The sequence below is a fragment of the Cajanus cajan genome, chromosome 11 (genome assembly GCF_000230855.2).
Source record: "Cajanus cajan strain Asha chromosome 11, NIPB_CcT2T_4, whole genome shotgun sequence".
In the NCBI taxonomy this organism is placed as follows: domain Eukaryota; kingdom Viridiplantae; phylum Streptophyta; class Magnoliopsida; order Fabales; family Fabaceae; genus Cajanus; species Cajanus cajan.
Genome location: NC_138527.1, coordinates 39,719,866 through 39,734,572, shown reverse-complemented (window position 1 = coordinate 39,734,572; position 14,707 = coordinate 39,719,866). Strand labels below are relative to the sequence as shown.

Here is a 14,707-nt window from a genome sequence, read left to right as displayed (position 1 = left end):
AATCGGGGCACGATCCTACATCCTCTCTGGTGGTAAGCCGACTTGGCTCTCGGTCGGCTCTTTCTTGATTGGTCACTCGGTTAACGCCCGAGTGGTGGCTCGCCGCAAATTAGCTCGGCCATAACCCGACTACCCCCTCGACCATAATCCGACTACCAACTCGGCCAAAATTCGATCTGACCCCTCTACATGGGTGCACTCGGTCAGAATCCGACTTGTGTGCTCCAACTCGGCCAAAATCCGATCTGACCCTCTCACATAGATACTGATCCGATATCAGGGACAAAATCTCATCTTTAATGAGAAAATATTCTCTAGATTAGACGGTTGAAGAAATCCCTACATTCTCGGGGCCCAGGAGACCCGTCAGCAAGAAACTATAAAGCCAAAAACCCTAGAGTTGAGAAGGCAGATTATACTTTTGAATGCTCTGGCTTTAAGGCACGATCTAGGAAAAAATCCTAGTCCACCCTTTGGCCGGAACAGTAGATAAAAAAGATTTTTCCTATGAGTAACAACATTTACTTCAATTGAGAAATATTTTTGGTACATAGAAAAAAAAATAGCAACTTTCATTGCAATGGAACACCAGAACATTCGTATCAGTCATTTATATTAATAAAAAAAAAACTATTTAGTATAGTTATTTTAGTTTTCACAATTATTGAACTATTACACATTTTAATTATTTTAATTTTTTTAAATAATTAATATTTTCTTTTAATAATCATCCACTCTATTATCTTTTATTTAATTATTTTTAAAATAAATATTAAGAGGTATGAAGTCACTATTTTTTTCTTTGTGTAATAAAGTGGTTTCCTTTCAAGCAAAAAGTGTTCACACATTACTAAATAAATCTTGTCATATATATAGTTTCACACATTACTGCTCTGAGTTTAATAACTTTTCATTTTGTTAAAAAAAACTAAACTCTTCGCATGATAGCATCATCTCCCTTCAGTTTTTTCTCTCTTTTATTCTATCTTTTTCTTTGTAATTTTAATCTCACACTTCTCTTTTTCTTTCTCCTTTTCTCTTTTTTATTTTTTTGTCTTGCTGCATTTAAATAGGAGAGGATCCAAATTGTTTTGCATGAACAAGCTGTCATCTGATGTAATATCGGATAATTTAAATCAGAAGAAGAAAGAGTAATCAAGCTCGACGTCCCATCAAAAGTTTCTTAAATTACAATTTCAGTCTTATCAAACATTATGTGATTTTGTTTTGTACTGTTTACTCGTTTTAAAAAAATAGTTTAAGCACGAAACCATGTGACTCTCGCAAGGAATAAATTATTGGCTTGTTACTTGTCCTTTCATCAGTGCCATCGAGGAGTGGAATAAGTATAAGTTAAACCACAACTTTTGATGATACAATTGATTTTGTTAATTTTCAGAAATGCATGAGTAAATTTGAGTAAAAAGTAATATGATTTTTATTTGGATGATTCAGATATATATATATATATATATATATATATATATATATTTATATTTTTATATATAGAATGTTGTTAAAAAATTTATTATTAAAATTCATTTTAAGTGTATAATTATAAATTTATGTAAATAAAATTTTAAAATAGATTTTGTTTGGAGACAGTATAAATAGTTGTTTTCAAATAAATATAAATTTTTATATTTTAAAATCAATTTTACTGATAATCAAACTTATAACAATCATGATTCTAATAATTTTATAATATGCAATGAAATTAATTATAAACATGTTTGATATGAAATCAAACATATAGTAACATAAAAAAATCACGTTAAAAAGATACTAGTTGTTAAACATATCTCACAAAAAATACATAATATATTACATATCAACGATACAATCAATATTTTTATACTATTAATTAAAAATATAGAATTATTAGGAAATGTTTTCTTTGTTGTTATCCGTTAAAAAAAATATAACAAAAATAATTGATAAAATACAAACAAAATCAAACATTTATACAACATGTATACTGCAATAAAATAAAATATTTTGAGTAATGATGGACATAAATTATTAGAGTTTAAGTTGGAAGTATACAATAGGAAATTAAAAAAATAAAAGATAAGAAGACATCATCCAATCAATAATTGCACAGGAGAAGTGTACGTATAATATATGAGAGGGTTTTAGTGTCCCTTTTGTTATTAGGAAATGAGACGCTAACACGTGTGTTTAATAGTCGAGTTATAGTGAATTCTGACATAATCGGTCAAGGAACAATTGTGGAATTTTACTGAATTTCCAAACTTAGTGCAGTAAGTGCAGCAGAGGGGGTGTTGGTGTAGGCGACCGTGACGACATCCGCAGTACAACCCAATGACTTCCACGGCGAGCCTCATCCTCCCACCGACACCTCTCACGCGCGACTCACGTGAGGTCAGGTCATGTGGCAACACAATGGTGTCGTTCCCCTCATGCAGTGACCCCTTCTACAAAATCAGGTGCAGCAACAGCAAGAGCGTCCTCTTGGACACGCTCAACAACGCCTCGCCATCAACCCCAAAGCCCAACGCCTCGTCATCCAACCCACACCTCTCCTGTCCAACACCTACGTCACCACCGACAAAGCCCACCAGGGGATCCAATCCCCCCTCAGCTCAACTGCTCTGCTGCCTGCACCGACGGCTCCTGCAACTCCTACTGTCCTACATGATTTCTTAATCATAACTCTAATCTTCCCGTCAACCGCTGGCCCTAACCAGGTTTGGAGATTCAGTGAAATTCTAGAATTGCCCCTTGACCGGTTATCAGAGAGTTAACTATGACTTAGGTTATTAAATACACGTGTAACATCTTATTTCATCAAGTGGCACCAAAACCCTCTTATATAAACTGGCACGTAGCATTAATAGCCTTATGGGTATTGTTAATTCCTTGGTCTTCTTCTATTATCGAGCATGGCATCAAAAAGGAAGAGCGGTTGCAGCAAGGAGTTCGCAGAGAGTTATATGTTGTTGAACCCAGAAGACGCTGATTTCTTTGATCTATTAGGTGTCCTATTTTCCCGAAAGTTGGGAAATCGAAGATTCGTGGAGTGTGACGCAGAGGGGGCTGTTGAGGGAAGCTTCCGCCACAGATGGCTCATATTTGTGTCTGTCGTACTGCAGAAGTTTCTCATGTACGTCGCTAAGCCACTTGCCTTTTTCGGCTCTTGCATTGAGCTCCTCATCAACCTCCTTCTCCTCAACGGTGGCTTCTTCAGAATATTCATTAACTTTCTCACATGTAATTACCTTTCTTTTCTTCCAACACATATACGTACATCTTACTTCTTCTTTTTTAACACTTTGCTTCTATATACATACCTCACTCAAAATCCAATCCAACATAATCATAAGAAAAATATTTTAAAAAATCATTCATTTCGTATCCAATCTCATAAATTAATCGATTAATATATATATAATAAAAAAAACAGGTAACCTGGTGATCCCGAAACGTGATGCACCAAATTATTTGTCTTGTATTGGAAATTTGGACGTGCGAGTAAAGTTGGATGCTATCAAGCGCGAAGACAGCAGGTACTATGCTTCAATAGCTATGATGGCTTCAAAAGTATCCTATGAGAATGCAGCTTACCTTAAAGATCTAATTACAAATCAATGGAAGGTAGAATTCAAAAACTAACTTATTTTGTCTTCACCTTTCACTCTTCTCTCAGTTTAATCAATTTCTTTCCATTATGCCTCCCTAATTAGTTTTGTTTTCACACCTGTGTCCTCTTACAGATGCAATTCGTGGGATTTTATGACTGCTGGAATGGTGAGATTTAAAAATAACCAACCTATCTGCACGTGTTCATATATAAATTATAAGTTCCTAAGGTTCGGTGAATAGTTGAAAGTGTTAAAAATGTTAACCGTATGTTATTATTAGTCAAAGTGAAAGTGTATTCTCTCTAATACAGACAAATTTTAGTGCGAGAAAGATACCCAATATTATGAGAAATAAGTTCAATTATACTTTTTATATTTATATTTTATAATTTTTGCAAATTGAGCAGCTCAAATTTTAAATTTACATATTTTATAATTAAAATTATAAAAACTTTATAATTTTTTTTATTTTAATAATTAGTTTTAACATTATTAATGATTATTGATGTGATATATTAATTATTGATATAAACTAATAATATGACATATGTGTAACATATTAATTAAGTCGATTATTAATTAATATTGTCATATCACCATTTAACATAATAATAAAATGTATCAGTAGGTTTAGATTTTTTTTATATAAAATATGCAAATTAAAATATTTAGATAATAAAATTGTAAAAGTTAAAGAAAAAAGTTTTTAAAGTTAAAAAGACCTGAAATACATTTTACTCTTGATTGAACGATGATGAATATTAATTTTGGTTTTGAACCTGATGCACATGGCAGATTTTCAAGAAAAGGCGATGACTCAACTCTTGGTTCTCTTGGACAAGCATGAGGAGCGCGACACTTACGTGGTGGCTTTCCGAGGAACGGAACCCTTTGATGCAGATGCATGGTGCACTGACCTTGACATCTCGTGGTATGGGATTCCCGGCATTGGAAAAATGCATGGTGGCTTTATGAAAGCCTTAGGGCTACAAAGGAATGTGGGGTGGCCTAAGGAGATTCAGTGGGACGAAAGTGTTCCCCCCTTAGCCTACTACGTTGTTAGGGACATTTTAAGGAAAGGTTTGAGCGAAAATCCGAATGCAAAGTTTATACTTACGGGTCATAGTTTGGGTGGAGCACTCGCAATCCTCTATCCCACCATCATGTTCTTGCATGATGACAAGTTGCTGATTGAGAGGTTGGAAGGAATCTACACGTTTGGACAACCAAGAGTTGGAGATGAAGCATATGCAGAGTTCATGAGACAAAAACTGAGGGAAAATTCTATCATGTATTGCAGGTTTGTTTATTGCAACGACATAGTTCCGAGGTTGCCCTACGACGATAAGGGCTTGCTCTTCAAGCACTTCGGGGTCTGTCTTTTCTTTAACAGGCGTTATGAACTCAGGGTACGTGTGAAGTGGATTAATTTCACTCCATAATAATATATAAAATATATGTTGAAAAGAATATAAACTATATTTGTGCTGAATAATATATAAGTTGGTTTACTTATTATTTAATTTAATTTTGTTACAGGTTCTGGATGAAGAGCCCAATAAAAACTATTTCTCGCCATGGAGCGTGATACCCATGATGTTCAATGCTATTTTGGAAATAATAAGGAGCTTTACGATTGCGTACATAAATGGACCTCTCTATAGAGAAGGATGGTTTCTGTTCGGTTTCAGGTTGTTTGGTTTACTTATTCCTGGCATACCTGCTCATGGTCCCCAAGATTATATTAATTCCACTCTTCTGGGATCAATTGAAAAACATTTTAAAGCAGATTGATGAGTTCGTGTGAGTTATTTCATAGTAGTAATAAGCTTGCTAGCTTTAGGTTAATTTGGTGCATGGAGTTATCATAATTAATGAGATCAGTGTGCAGCTGTTTATTTTATTATGTCTCGAAACGACCAAAATTGCTAAATAATATTACTCTATTTGGATCTTTCTTATCTTTCGGATTTTTCATGCCCCTTTTTCTGTTTGTTGTAGAGTGTGTTTGGCTGCACATACTATAAATTTTGTAAGTTTATTTTACCGGCTTAAAAGTAAGTGTAATTAAAATAAATTTGTTTGGTAATTGGTATGAGTGTATACAAACTTATTTTAAAGTTTTATAATTTATTTTTATAAATTAATTAAAGTAGTTTATAATTTATGTGTATTAGTTTTTTTTCTCTTTCCATTTTTTCTCTTTATTAATTTACTTTAAATCACTTTTATCATTTTAATTTTATAAATCATTTTATCTAGATATTAATTATTCTCCCACTCTTATTATTGAGTAAATTAACATGTCATTTTATATCAATATGTAAGTTTATTAGTTAATTTTATTATATATTTTTAATTTAATAAGTTAACCTGTAAGTTTTTAATTTTTCAATTCCTAATTTATAATTTATAAATTTTAAGTTAACTTATAAGTTAATATTACCGAACACACTCAATTTGACACAGAGAAAATTATATTTTGACACAACGTTTTGGATCTTGATTGCAATAATCAACGCGAGTTTGTATGGCTTAGGTTTTTAAAAAAAAATGTTTTTTAAAGTCAATATTAAAAATAAGTTGAAAATTTGTTTTTTACAATAAATATTTTTATTTTCATAAATAAAATGCAATTAAAAGGAGTTTTTCCAATGAATTAAAAGTTAAATTACACTCTCTTATAATATATATAATCAATAATTTTTGTCTTAATTTTTAATTCTACAATTTTAGTTTTCATTTTATAAAATCTGTAATTTTAGTTCTTTTAAAGTCTCGCCAATTAATTATTAAAATTGTAACATTGATTAATATCGGATATTATTAAATGATATGATAATTAATATTTTATAATATATAGGTTTAATTGTAATTTTAATTTTTTATTTTTAACTAATTTTTCATCTCATTTTACTATTTTTATAAGATAAAAATATGAAATTAAAAGTGAAATTTATTATAAATATTTTTAAATATTAATTGACATGTCATTTATTTAATTAAAATTTGATTAATATTACAATTTTAATAATTAATAAATAAATATTACAATGAGAAAATCAAAATTAATTAATAATTAATATGATTAAAATTGGTTTCATATTTTAATATTTATACAAATAAGCCTCGAGTATATGAATATAAATTGATTCAGTATATGTACAAAATAACAAAAATAAAATATTTTGATTAAAATTAAAGTATTAATATTTAAATAAATATTTGATTTTACCCCTTTTATTTTCATCAAAATACTTTTATACAAGTCATATTATATTCATAGAGTTTAATAGCTATGTTCATTTCATTTTAATGTCAATTTTATTTTATTTTAATTCAAAAAAAATATAAACTAATTTTTCTTATAATTTTTTTAAATGAATTACTTGCTTTTCAATTTATTTAAACATTTATGCATATACACGTTCTTAAATTGTATAATCTTATTAACAAGTTAACTACAAATAATTAAAGTGTTTAATCTAATAATTTAATTTAAACTTATTTTTCTAGATAATATATAATTAAAAAAAAAAAGTTTGAAAGGGTTCTATAGCAATAACTTAATTGACTGTCTCTGCCAAGTCCTGAATAACAATGTCCGTCACAAAATCTAACATAATTAGTAGATGTAACGTAGCGGTCATTCTCCGACTAACGGGTTTCGATCCCAATCGGGGCACGATCCTACATCCTCTCTGGTGGTAAGCCGACTTGGCTCTCGGTCGGCTCTTTCTTGATTGGTCACTCGGTTAACGCCCGAGTGGTGGCTCGCCGCAAATTAGCTCGGCCATAACCCGACTACCCCCTCGACCATAATCCGACTACCAACTCGGCCAAAATTCGATCTGACCCCTCTACATGGGTGCACTCGGTCAGAATCCGACTTGTGTGCTCCAACTCGGCCAAAATCCGATCTGACCCTCTCACATAGATACTGATCCGATATCAGGGACAAAATCTCATCTTTAATGAGAAAATATTCTCTAGATTAGACGGTTGAAGAAATCCCTACATTCTCGGGGCCCAGGAGACCCGTCAGCAAGAAACTATAAAGCCAAAAACCCTAGAGTTGAGAAGGCAGATTATACTTTTGAATGCTCTGGCTTTAAGGCACGATCTAGGAAAAAATCCTAGTCCACCCTTTGGCCGGAACAGTAGATAAAAAAGATTTTTCCTATGAGTAACAACATTTACTTCAATTGAGAAATATTTTTGGTACATAGAAAAAAAAATAGCAACTTTCATTGCAATGGAACACCAGAACATTCGTATCAGTCATTTATATTAATAAAAAAAAAACTATTTAGTATAGTTATTTTAGTTTTCACAATTATTGAACTATTACACATTTTAATTATTTTAATTTTTTTAAATAATTAATATTTTCTTTTAATAATCATCCACTCTATTATCTTTTATTTAATTATTTTTAAAATAAATATTAAGAGGTATGAAGTCACTATTTTTTTCTTTGTGTAATAAAGTGGTTTCCTTTCAAGCAAAAAGTGTTCACACATTACTAAATAAATCTTGTCATATATATAGTTTCACACATTACTGCTCTGAGTTTAATAACTTTTCATTTTGTTAAAAAAAACTAAACTCTTCGCATGATAGCATCATCTCCCTTCAGTTTTTTCTCTCTTTTATTCTATCTTTTTCTTTGTAATTTTAATCTCACACTTCTCTTTTTCTTTCTCCTTTTCTCTTTTTTATTTTTTTGTCTTGCTGCATTTAAATAGGAGAGGATCCAAATTGTTTTGCATGAACAAGCTGTCATCTGATGTAATATCGGATAATTTAAATCAGAAGAAGAAAGAGTAATCAAGCTCGACGTCCCATCAAAAGTTTCTTAAATTACAATTTCAGTCTTATCAAACATTATGTGATTTTGTTTTGTACTGTTTACTCGTTTTAAAAAAATAGTTTAAGCACGAAACCATGTGACTCTCGCAAGGAATAAATTATTGGCTTGTTACTTGTCCTTTCATCAGTGCCATCGAGGAGTGGAATAAGTATAAGTTAAACCACAACTTTTGATGATACAATTGATTTTGTTAATTTTCAGAAATGCATGAGTAAATTTGAGTAAAAAGTAATATGATTTTTATTTGGATGATTCAGATATATATATATATATATATATATATATATATATATATATATATATTTTTATATATAGAATGTTGTTAAAAAATTTATTATTAAAATTCATTTTAAGTGTATAATTATAAATTTATGTAAATAAAATTTTAAAATAGATTTTGTTTGGAGACAGTATAAATAGTTGTTTTCAAATAAATATAAATTTTTATATTTTAAAATCAATTTTACTGATAATCAAACTTATAACAATCATGATTCTAATAATTTTATAATATGCAATGAAATTAATTATAAACATGTTTGATATGAAATCAAACATATAGTAACATAAAAAAATCACGTTAAAAAGATACTAGTTGTTAAACATATCTCACAAAAAATACATAATATATTACATATCAACGATACAATCAATATTTTTATACTATTAATTAAAAATATAGAATTATTAGGAAATGTTTTCTTTGTTGTTATCCGTTAAAAAAAATATAACAAAAATAATTGATAAAATACAAACAAAATCAAACATTTATACAACATGTATACTGCAATAAAATAAAATATTTTGAGTAATGATGGACATAAATTATTAGAGTTTAAGTTGGAAGTATACAATAGGAAATTAAAAAAATAAAAGATAAGAAGACATCATCCAATCAATAATTGCACAGGAGAAGTGTACGTATAATATATGAGAGGGTTTTAGTGTCCCTTTTGTTATTAGGAAATGAGACGCTAACACGTGTGTTTAATAGTCGAGTTATAGTGAATTCTGACATAATCGGTCAAGGAACAATTGTGGAATTTTACTGAATTTCCAAACTTAGTGCAGTAAGTGCAGCAGAGGGGGTGTTGGTGTAGGCGACCGTGACGACATCCGCAGTACAACCCAATGACTTCCACGGCGAGCCTCATCCTCCCACCGACACCTCTCACGCGCGACTCACGTGAGGTCAGGTCATGTGGCAACACAATGGTGTCGTTCCCCTCATGCAGTGACCCCTTCTACAAAATCAGGTGCAGCAACAGCAAGAGCGTCCTCTTGGACACGCTCAACAACGCCTCGCCATCAACCCCAAAGCCCAACGCCTCGTCATCCAACCCACACCTCTCCTGTCCAACACCTACGTCACCACCGACAAAGCCCACCAGGGGATCCAATCCCCCCTCAGCTCAACTGCTCTGCTGCCTGCACCGACGGCTCCTGCAACTCCTACTGTCCTACATGATTTCTTAATCATAACTCTAATCTTCCCGTCAACCGCTGGCCCTAACCAGGTTTGGAGATTCAGTGAAATTCTAGAATTGCCCCTTGACCGGTTATCAGAGAGTTAACTATGACTTAGGTTATTAAATACACGTGTAACATCTTATTTCATCAAGTGGCACCAAAACCCTCTTATATAAACTGGCACGTAGCATTAATAGCCTTATGGGTATTGTTAATTCCTTGGTCTTCTTCTATTATCGAGCATGGCATCAAAAAGGAAGAGCGGTTGCAGCAAGGAGTTCGCAGAGAGTTATATGTTGTTGAACCCAGAAGACGCTGATTTCTTTGATCTATTAGGTGTCCTATTTTCCCGAAAGTTGGGAAATCGAAGATTCGTGGAGTGTGACGCAGAGGGGGCTGTTGAGGGAAGCTTCCGCCACAGATGGCTCATATTTGTGTCTGTCGTACTGCAGAAGTTTCTCATGTACGTCGCTAAGCCACTTGCCTTTTTCGGCTCTTGCATTGAGCTCCTCATCAACCTCCTTCTCCTCAACGGTGGCTTCTTCAGAATATTCATTAACTTTCTCACATGTAATTACCTTTCTTTTCTTCCAACACATATACGTACATCTTACTTCTTCTTTTTTAACACTTTGCTTCTATATACATACCTCACTCAAAATCCAATCCAACATAATCATAAGAAAAATATTTTAAAAAATCATTCATTTCGTATCCAATCTCATAAATTAATCGATTAATATATATATAATAAAAAAAACAGGTAACCTGGTGATCCCGAAACGTGATGCACCAAATTATTTGTCTTGTATTGGAAATTTGGACGTGCGAGTAAAGTTGGATGCTATCAAGCGCGAAGACAGCAGGTACTATGCTTCAATAGCTATGATGGCTTCAAAAGTATCCTATGAGAATGCAGCTTACCTTAAAGATCTAATTACAAATCAATGGAAGGTAGAATTCAAAAACTAACTTATTTTGTCTTCACCTTTCACTCTTCTCTCAGTTTAATCAATTTCTTTCCATTATGCCTCCCTAATTAGTTTTGTTTTCACACCTGTGTCCTCTTACAGATGCAATTCGTGGGATTTTATGACTGCTGGAATGGTGAGATTTAAAAATAACCAACCTATCTGCACGTGTTCATATATAAATTATAAGTTCCTAAGGTTCGGTGAATAGTTGAAAGTGTTAAAAATGTTAACCGTATGTTATTATTAGTCAAAGTGAAAGTGTATTCTCTCTAATACAGACAAATTTTAGTGCGAGAAAGATACCCAATATTATGAGAAATAAGTTCAATTATACTTTTTATATTTATATTTTATAATTTTTGCAAATTGAGCAGCTCAAATTTTAAATTTACATATTTTATAATTAAAATTATAAAAACTTTATAATTTTTTTTATTTTAATAATTAGTTTTAACATTATTAATGATTATTGATGTGATATATTAATTATTGATATAAACTAATAATATGACATATGTGTAACATATTAATTAAGTCGATTATTAATTAATATTGTCATATCACCATTTAACATAATAATAAAATGTATCAGTAGGTTTAGATTTTTTTTATATAAAATATGCAAATTAAAATATTTAGATAATAAAATTGTAAAAGTTAAAGAAAAAAGTTTTTAAAGTTAAAAAGACCTGAAATACATTTTACTCTTGATTGAACGATGATGAATATTAATTTTGGTTTTGAACCTGATGCACATGGCAGATTTTCAAGAAAAGGCGATGACTCAACTCTTGGTTCTCTTGGACAAGCATGAGGAGCGCGACACTTACGTGGTGGCTTTCCGAGGAACGGAACCCTTTGATGCAGATGCATGGTGCACTGACCTTGACATCTCGTGGTATGGGATTCCCGGCATTGGAAAAATGCATGGTGGCTTTATGAAAGCCTTAGGGCTACAAAGGAATGTGGGGTGGCCTAAGGAGATTCAGTGGGACGAAAGTGTTCCCCCCTTAGCCTACTACGTTGTTAGGGACATTTTAAGGAAAGGTTTGAGCGAAAATCCGAATGCAAAGTTTATACTTACGGGTCATAGTTTGGGTGGAGCACTCGCAATCCTCTATCCCACCATCATGTTCTTGCATGATGACAAGTTGCTGATTGAGAGGTTGGAAGGAATCTACACGTTTGGACAACCAAGAGTTGGAGATGAAGCATATGCAGAGTTCATGAGACAAAAACTGAGGGAAAATTCTATCATGTATTGCAGGTTTGTTTATTGCAACGACATAGTTCCGAGGTTGCCCTACGACGATAAGGGCTTGCTCTTCAAGCACTTCGGGGTCTGTCTTTTCTTTAACAGGCGTTATGAACTCAGGGTACGTGTGAAGTGGATTAATTTCACTCCATAATAATATATAAAATATATGTTGAAAAGAATATAAACTATATTTGTGCTGAATAATATATAAGTTGGTTTACTTATTATTTAATTTAATTTTGTTACAGGTTCTGGATGAAGAGCCCAATAAAAACTATTTCTCGCCATGGAGCGTGATACCCATGATGTTCAATGCTATTTTGGAAATAATAAGGAGCTTTACGATTGCGTACATAAATGGACCTCTCTATAGAGAAGGATGGTTTCTGTTCGGTTTCAGGTTGTTTGGTTTACTTATTCCTGGCATACCTGCTCATGGTCCCCAAGATTATATTAATTCCACTCTTCTGGGATCAATTGAAAAACATTTTAAAGCAGATTGATGAGTTCGTGTGAGTTATTTCATAGTAGTAATAAGCTTGCTAGCTTTAGGTTAATTTGGTGCATGGAGTTATCATAATTAATGAGATCAGTGTGCAGCTGTTTATTTTATTATGTCTCGAAACGACCAAAATTGCTAAATAATATTACTCTATTTGGATCTTTCTTATCTTTCGGATTTTTCATGCCCCTTTTTCTGTTTGTTGTAGAGTGTGTTTGGCTGCACATACTATAAATTTTGTAAGTTTATTTTACCGGCTTAAAAGTAAGTGTAATTAAAATAAATTTGTTTGGTAATTGGTATGAGTGTATACAAACTTATTTTAAAGTTTTATAATTTATTTTTATAAATTAATTAAAGTAGTTTATAATTTATGTGTATTAGTTTTTTTTCTCTTTCCATTTTTTCTCTTTATTAATTTACTTTAAATCACTTTTATCATTTTAATTTTATAAATCATTTTATCTAGATATTAATTATTCTCCCACTCTTATTATTGAGTAAATTAACATGTCATTTTATATCAATATGTAAGTTTATTAGTTAATTTTATTATATATTTTTAATTTAATAAGTTAACCTGTAAGTTTTTAATTTTTCAATTCCTAATTTATAATTTATAAATTTTAAGTTAACTTATAAGTTAATATTACCGAACACACTCAATTTGACACAGAGAAAATTATATTTTGACACAACGTTTTGGATCTTGATTGCAATAATCAACGCGAGTTTGTATGGCTTAGGTTTTTAAAAAAAAATGTTTTTTAAAGTCAATATTAAAAATAAGTTGAAAATTTGTTTTTTACAATAAATATTTTTATTTTCATAAATAAAATGCAATTAAAAGGAGTTTTTCCAATGAATTAAAAGTTAAATTACACTCTCTTATAATATATATAATCAATAATTTTTGTCTTAATTTTTAATTCTACAATTTTAGTTTTCATTTTATAAAATCTGTAATTTTAGTTCTTTTAAAGTCTCGCCAATTAATTATTAAAATTGTAACATTGATTAATATCGGATATTATTAAATGATATGATAATTAATATTTTATAATATATAGGTTTAATTGTAATTTTAATTTTTTATTTTTAACTAATTTTTCATCTCATTTTACTATTTTTATAAGATAAAAATATGAAATTAAAAGTGAAATTTATTATAAATATTTTTAAATATTAATTGACATGTCATTTATTTAATTAAAATTTGATTAATATTACAATTTTAATAATTAATAAATAAATATTACAATGAGAAAATCAAAATTAATTAATAATTAATATGATTAAAATTGGTTTCATATTTTAATATTTATACAAATAAGCCTCGAGTATATGAATATAAATTGATTCAGTATATGTACAAAATAACAAAAATAAAATATTTTGATTAAAATTAAAGTATTAATATTTAAATAAATATTTGATTTTACCCCTTTTATTTTCATCAAAATACTTTTATACAAGTCATATTATATTCATAGAGTTTAATAGCTATGTTCATTTCATTTTAATGTCAATTTTATTTTATTTTAATTCAAAAAAAATATAAACTAATTTTTCTTATAATTTTTTTAAATGAATTACTTGCTTTTCAATTTATTTAAACATTTATGCATATACACGTTCTTAAATTGTATAATCTTATTAACAAGTTAACTACAAATAATTAAAGTGTTTAATCTAATAATTTAATTTAAACTTATTTTTCTAGATAATATATAATTAAAAAAAAAAAGTTTGAAAGGGTTCTATAGCAATAACTTAATTGACTGTCTCTGCCAAGTCCTGAATAACAATGTCCGTCACAAAATCTAACATAATTAGTAGATGTAACGTAGCGGTCATTCTCCGACTAACGGGTTTCGATCCCAATCGGGGCACGATCCTACATCCTCTCTGGTGGTAAGCCGACTTGGCTCTCGGTCGGCTCTTTCTTGATTGGTCACTCGGTTAACGCCCGAGTGGTGGCTCGCCGCAAATTAGCTCGGCCATAACCCGACTACCCCCTCGACC

The 14,707-nt window shown here is 30.7% G+C and overlaps 2 protein-coding genes across 2 annotated transcripts; both read left to right on the top strand.

Moving 5' to 3' along the window:
- Nucleotides 1-2,167: 2,167 nt before the first annotated feature.
- Nucleotides 2,168-5,566, top strand: LOC145953181 (triacylglycerol lipase OBL1-like). Its single transcript, XM_083066967.1, has 5 exons — nt 2,168-3,234; nt 3,428-3,618; nt 3,738-3,771; nt 4,401-5,014; nt 5,145-5,566. The coding sequence occupies exons 1-5, from the start codon at nt 2,907-2,909 to the stop codon at nt 5,397-5,399; spliced, it is 1,422 nt and encodes a 473-aa protein (XP_082923093.1). The 5' UTR covers nt 2,168-2,906; the 3' UTR covers nt 5,400-5,566.
- Nucleotides 5,567-9,451: 3,885 nt separating this feature from the next.
- Nucleotides 9,452-12,850, top strand: LOC145953184 (triacylglycerol lipase OBL1-like). Its single transcript, XM_083066970.1, has 5 exons — nt 9,452-10,518; nt 10,712-10,902; nt 11,022-11,055; nt 11,685-12,298; nt 12,429-12,850. Exons 1-5 carry the CDS (start codon nt 10,191-10,193, stop codon nt 12,681-12,683), a joined length of 1,422 nt encoding a protein of 473 aa, XP_082923096.1. The 5' UTR covers nt 9,452-10,190; the 3' UTR covers nt 12,684-12,850.
- The last annotated feature ends 1,857 nt before the right edge of the window (nt 12,851-14,707 follow it).

What these genes read in the sequence shown, in the direction of transcription:
- LOC145953181 (XM_083066967.1), top strand. Translation starts at nt 2,907, where the DNA reads ATGGCATCAAAAAGGAAGAGCGGTTGCAGCAAGGAGTTCGCAGAGAGT. An exon ending in TAATTACAAATCAATGGAAG is followed by an intron (nt 3,619 to 3,737) that starts GTAGAATTCAAA and finishes GTCCTCTTACAG; the next exon opens with ATGCAATTCGTGGGATTTTA. An exon ending in ACAGGCGTTATGAACTCAGG is followed by an intron (nt 5,015 to 5,144) that starts GTACGTGTGAAG and finishes ATTTTGTTACAG; the next exon opens with GTTCTGGATGAAGAGCCCAA.
- LOC145953184 (XM_083066970.1), top strand. Translation starts at nt 10,191, where the DNA reads ATGGCATCAAAAAGGAAGAGCGGTTGCAGCAAGGAGTTCGCAGAGAGT. An exon ending in ATTTTATGACTGCTGGAATG is followed by an intron (nt 11,056 to 11,684) that starts GTGAGATTTAAA and finishes TGCACATGGCAG; the next exon opens with ATTTTCAAGAAAAGGCGATG. An exon ending in ACAGGCGTTATGAACTCAGG is followed by an intron (nt 12,299 to 12,428) that starts GTACGTGTGAAG and finishes ATTTTGTTACAG; the next exon opens with GTTCTGGATGAAGAGCCCAA.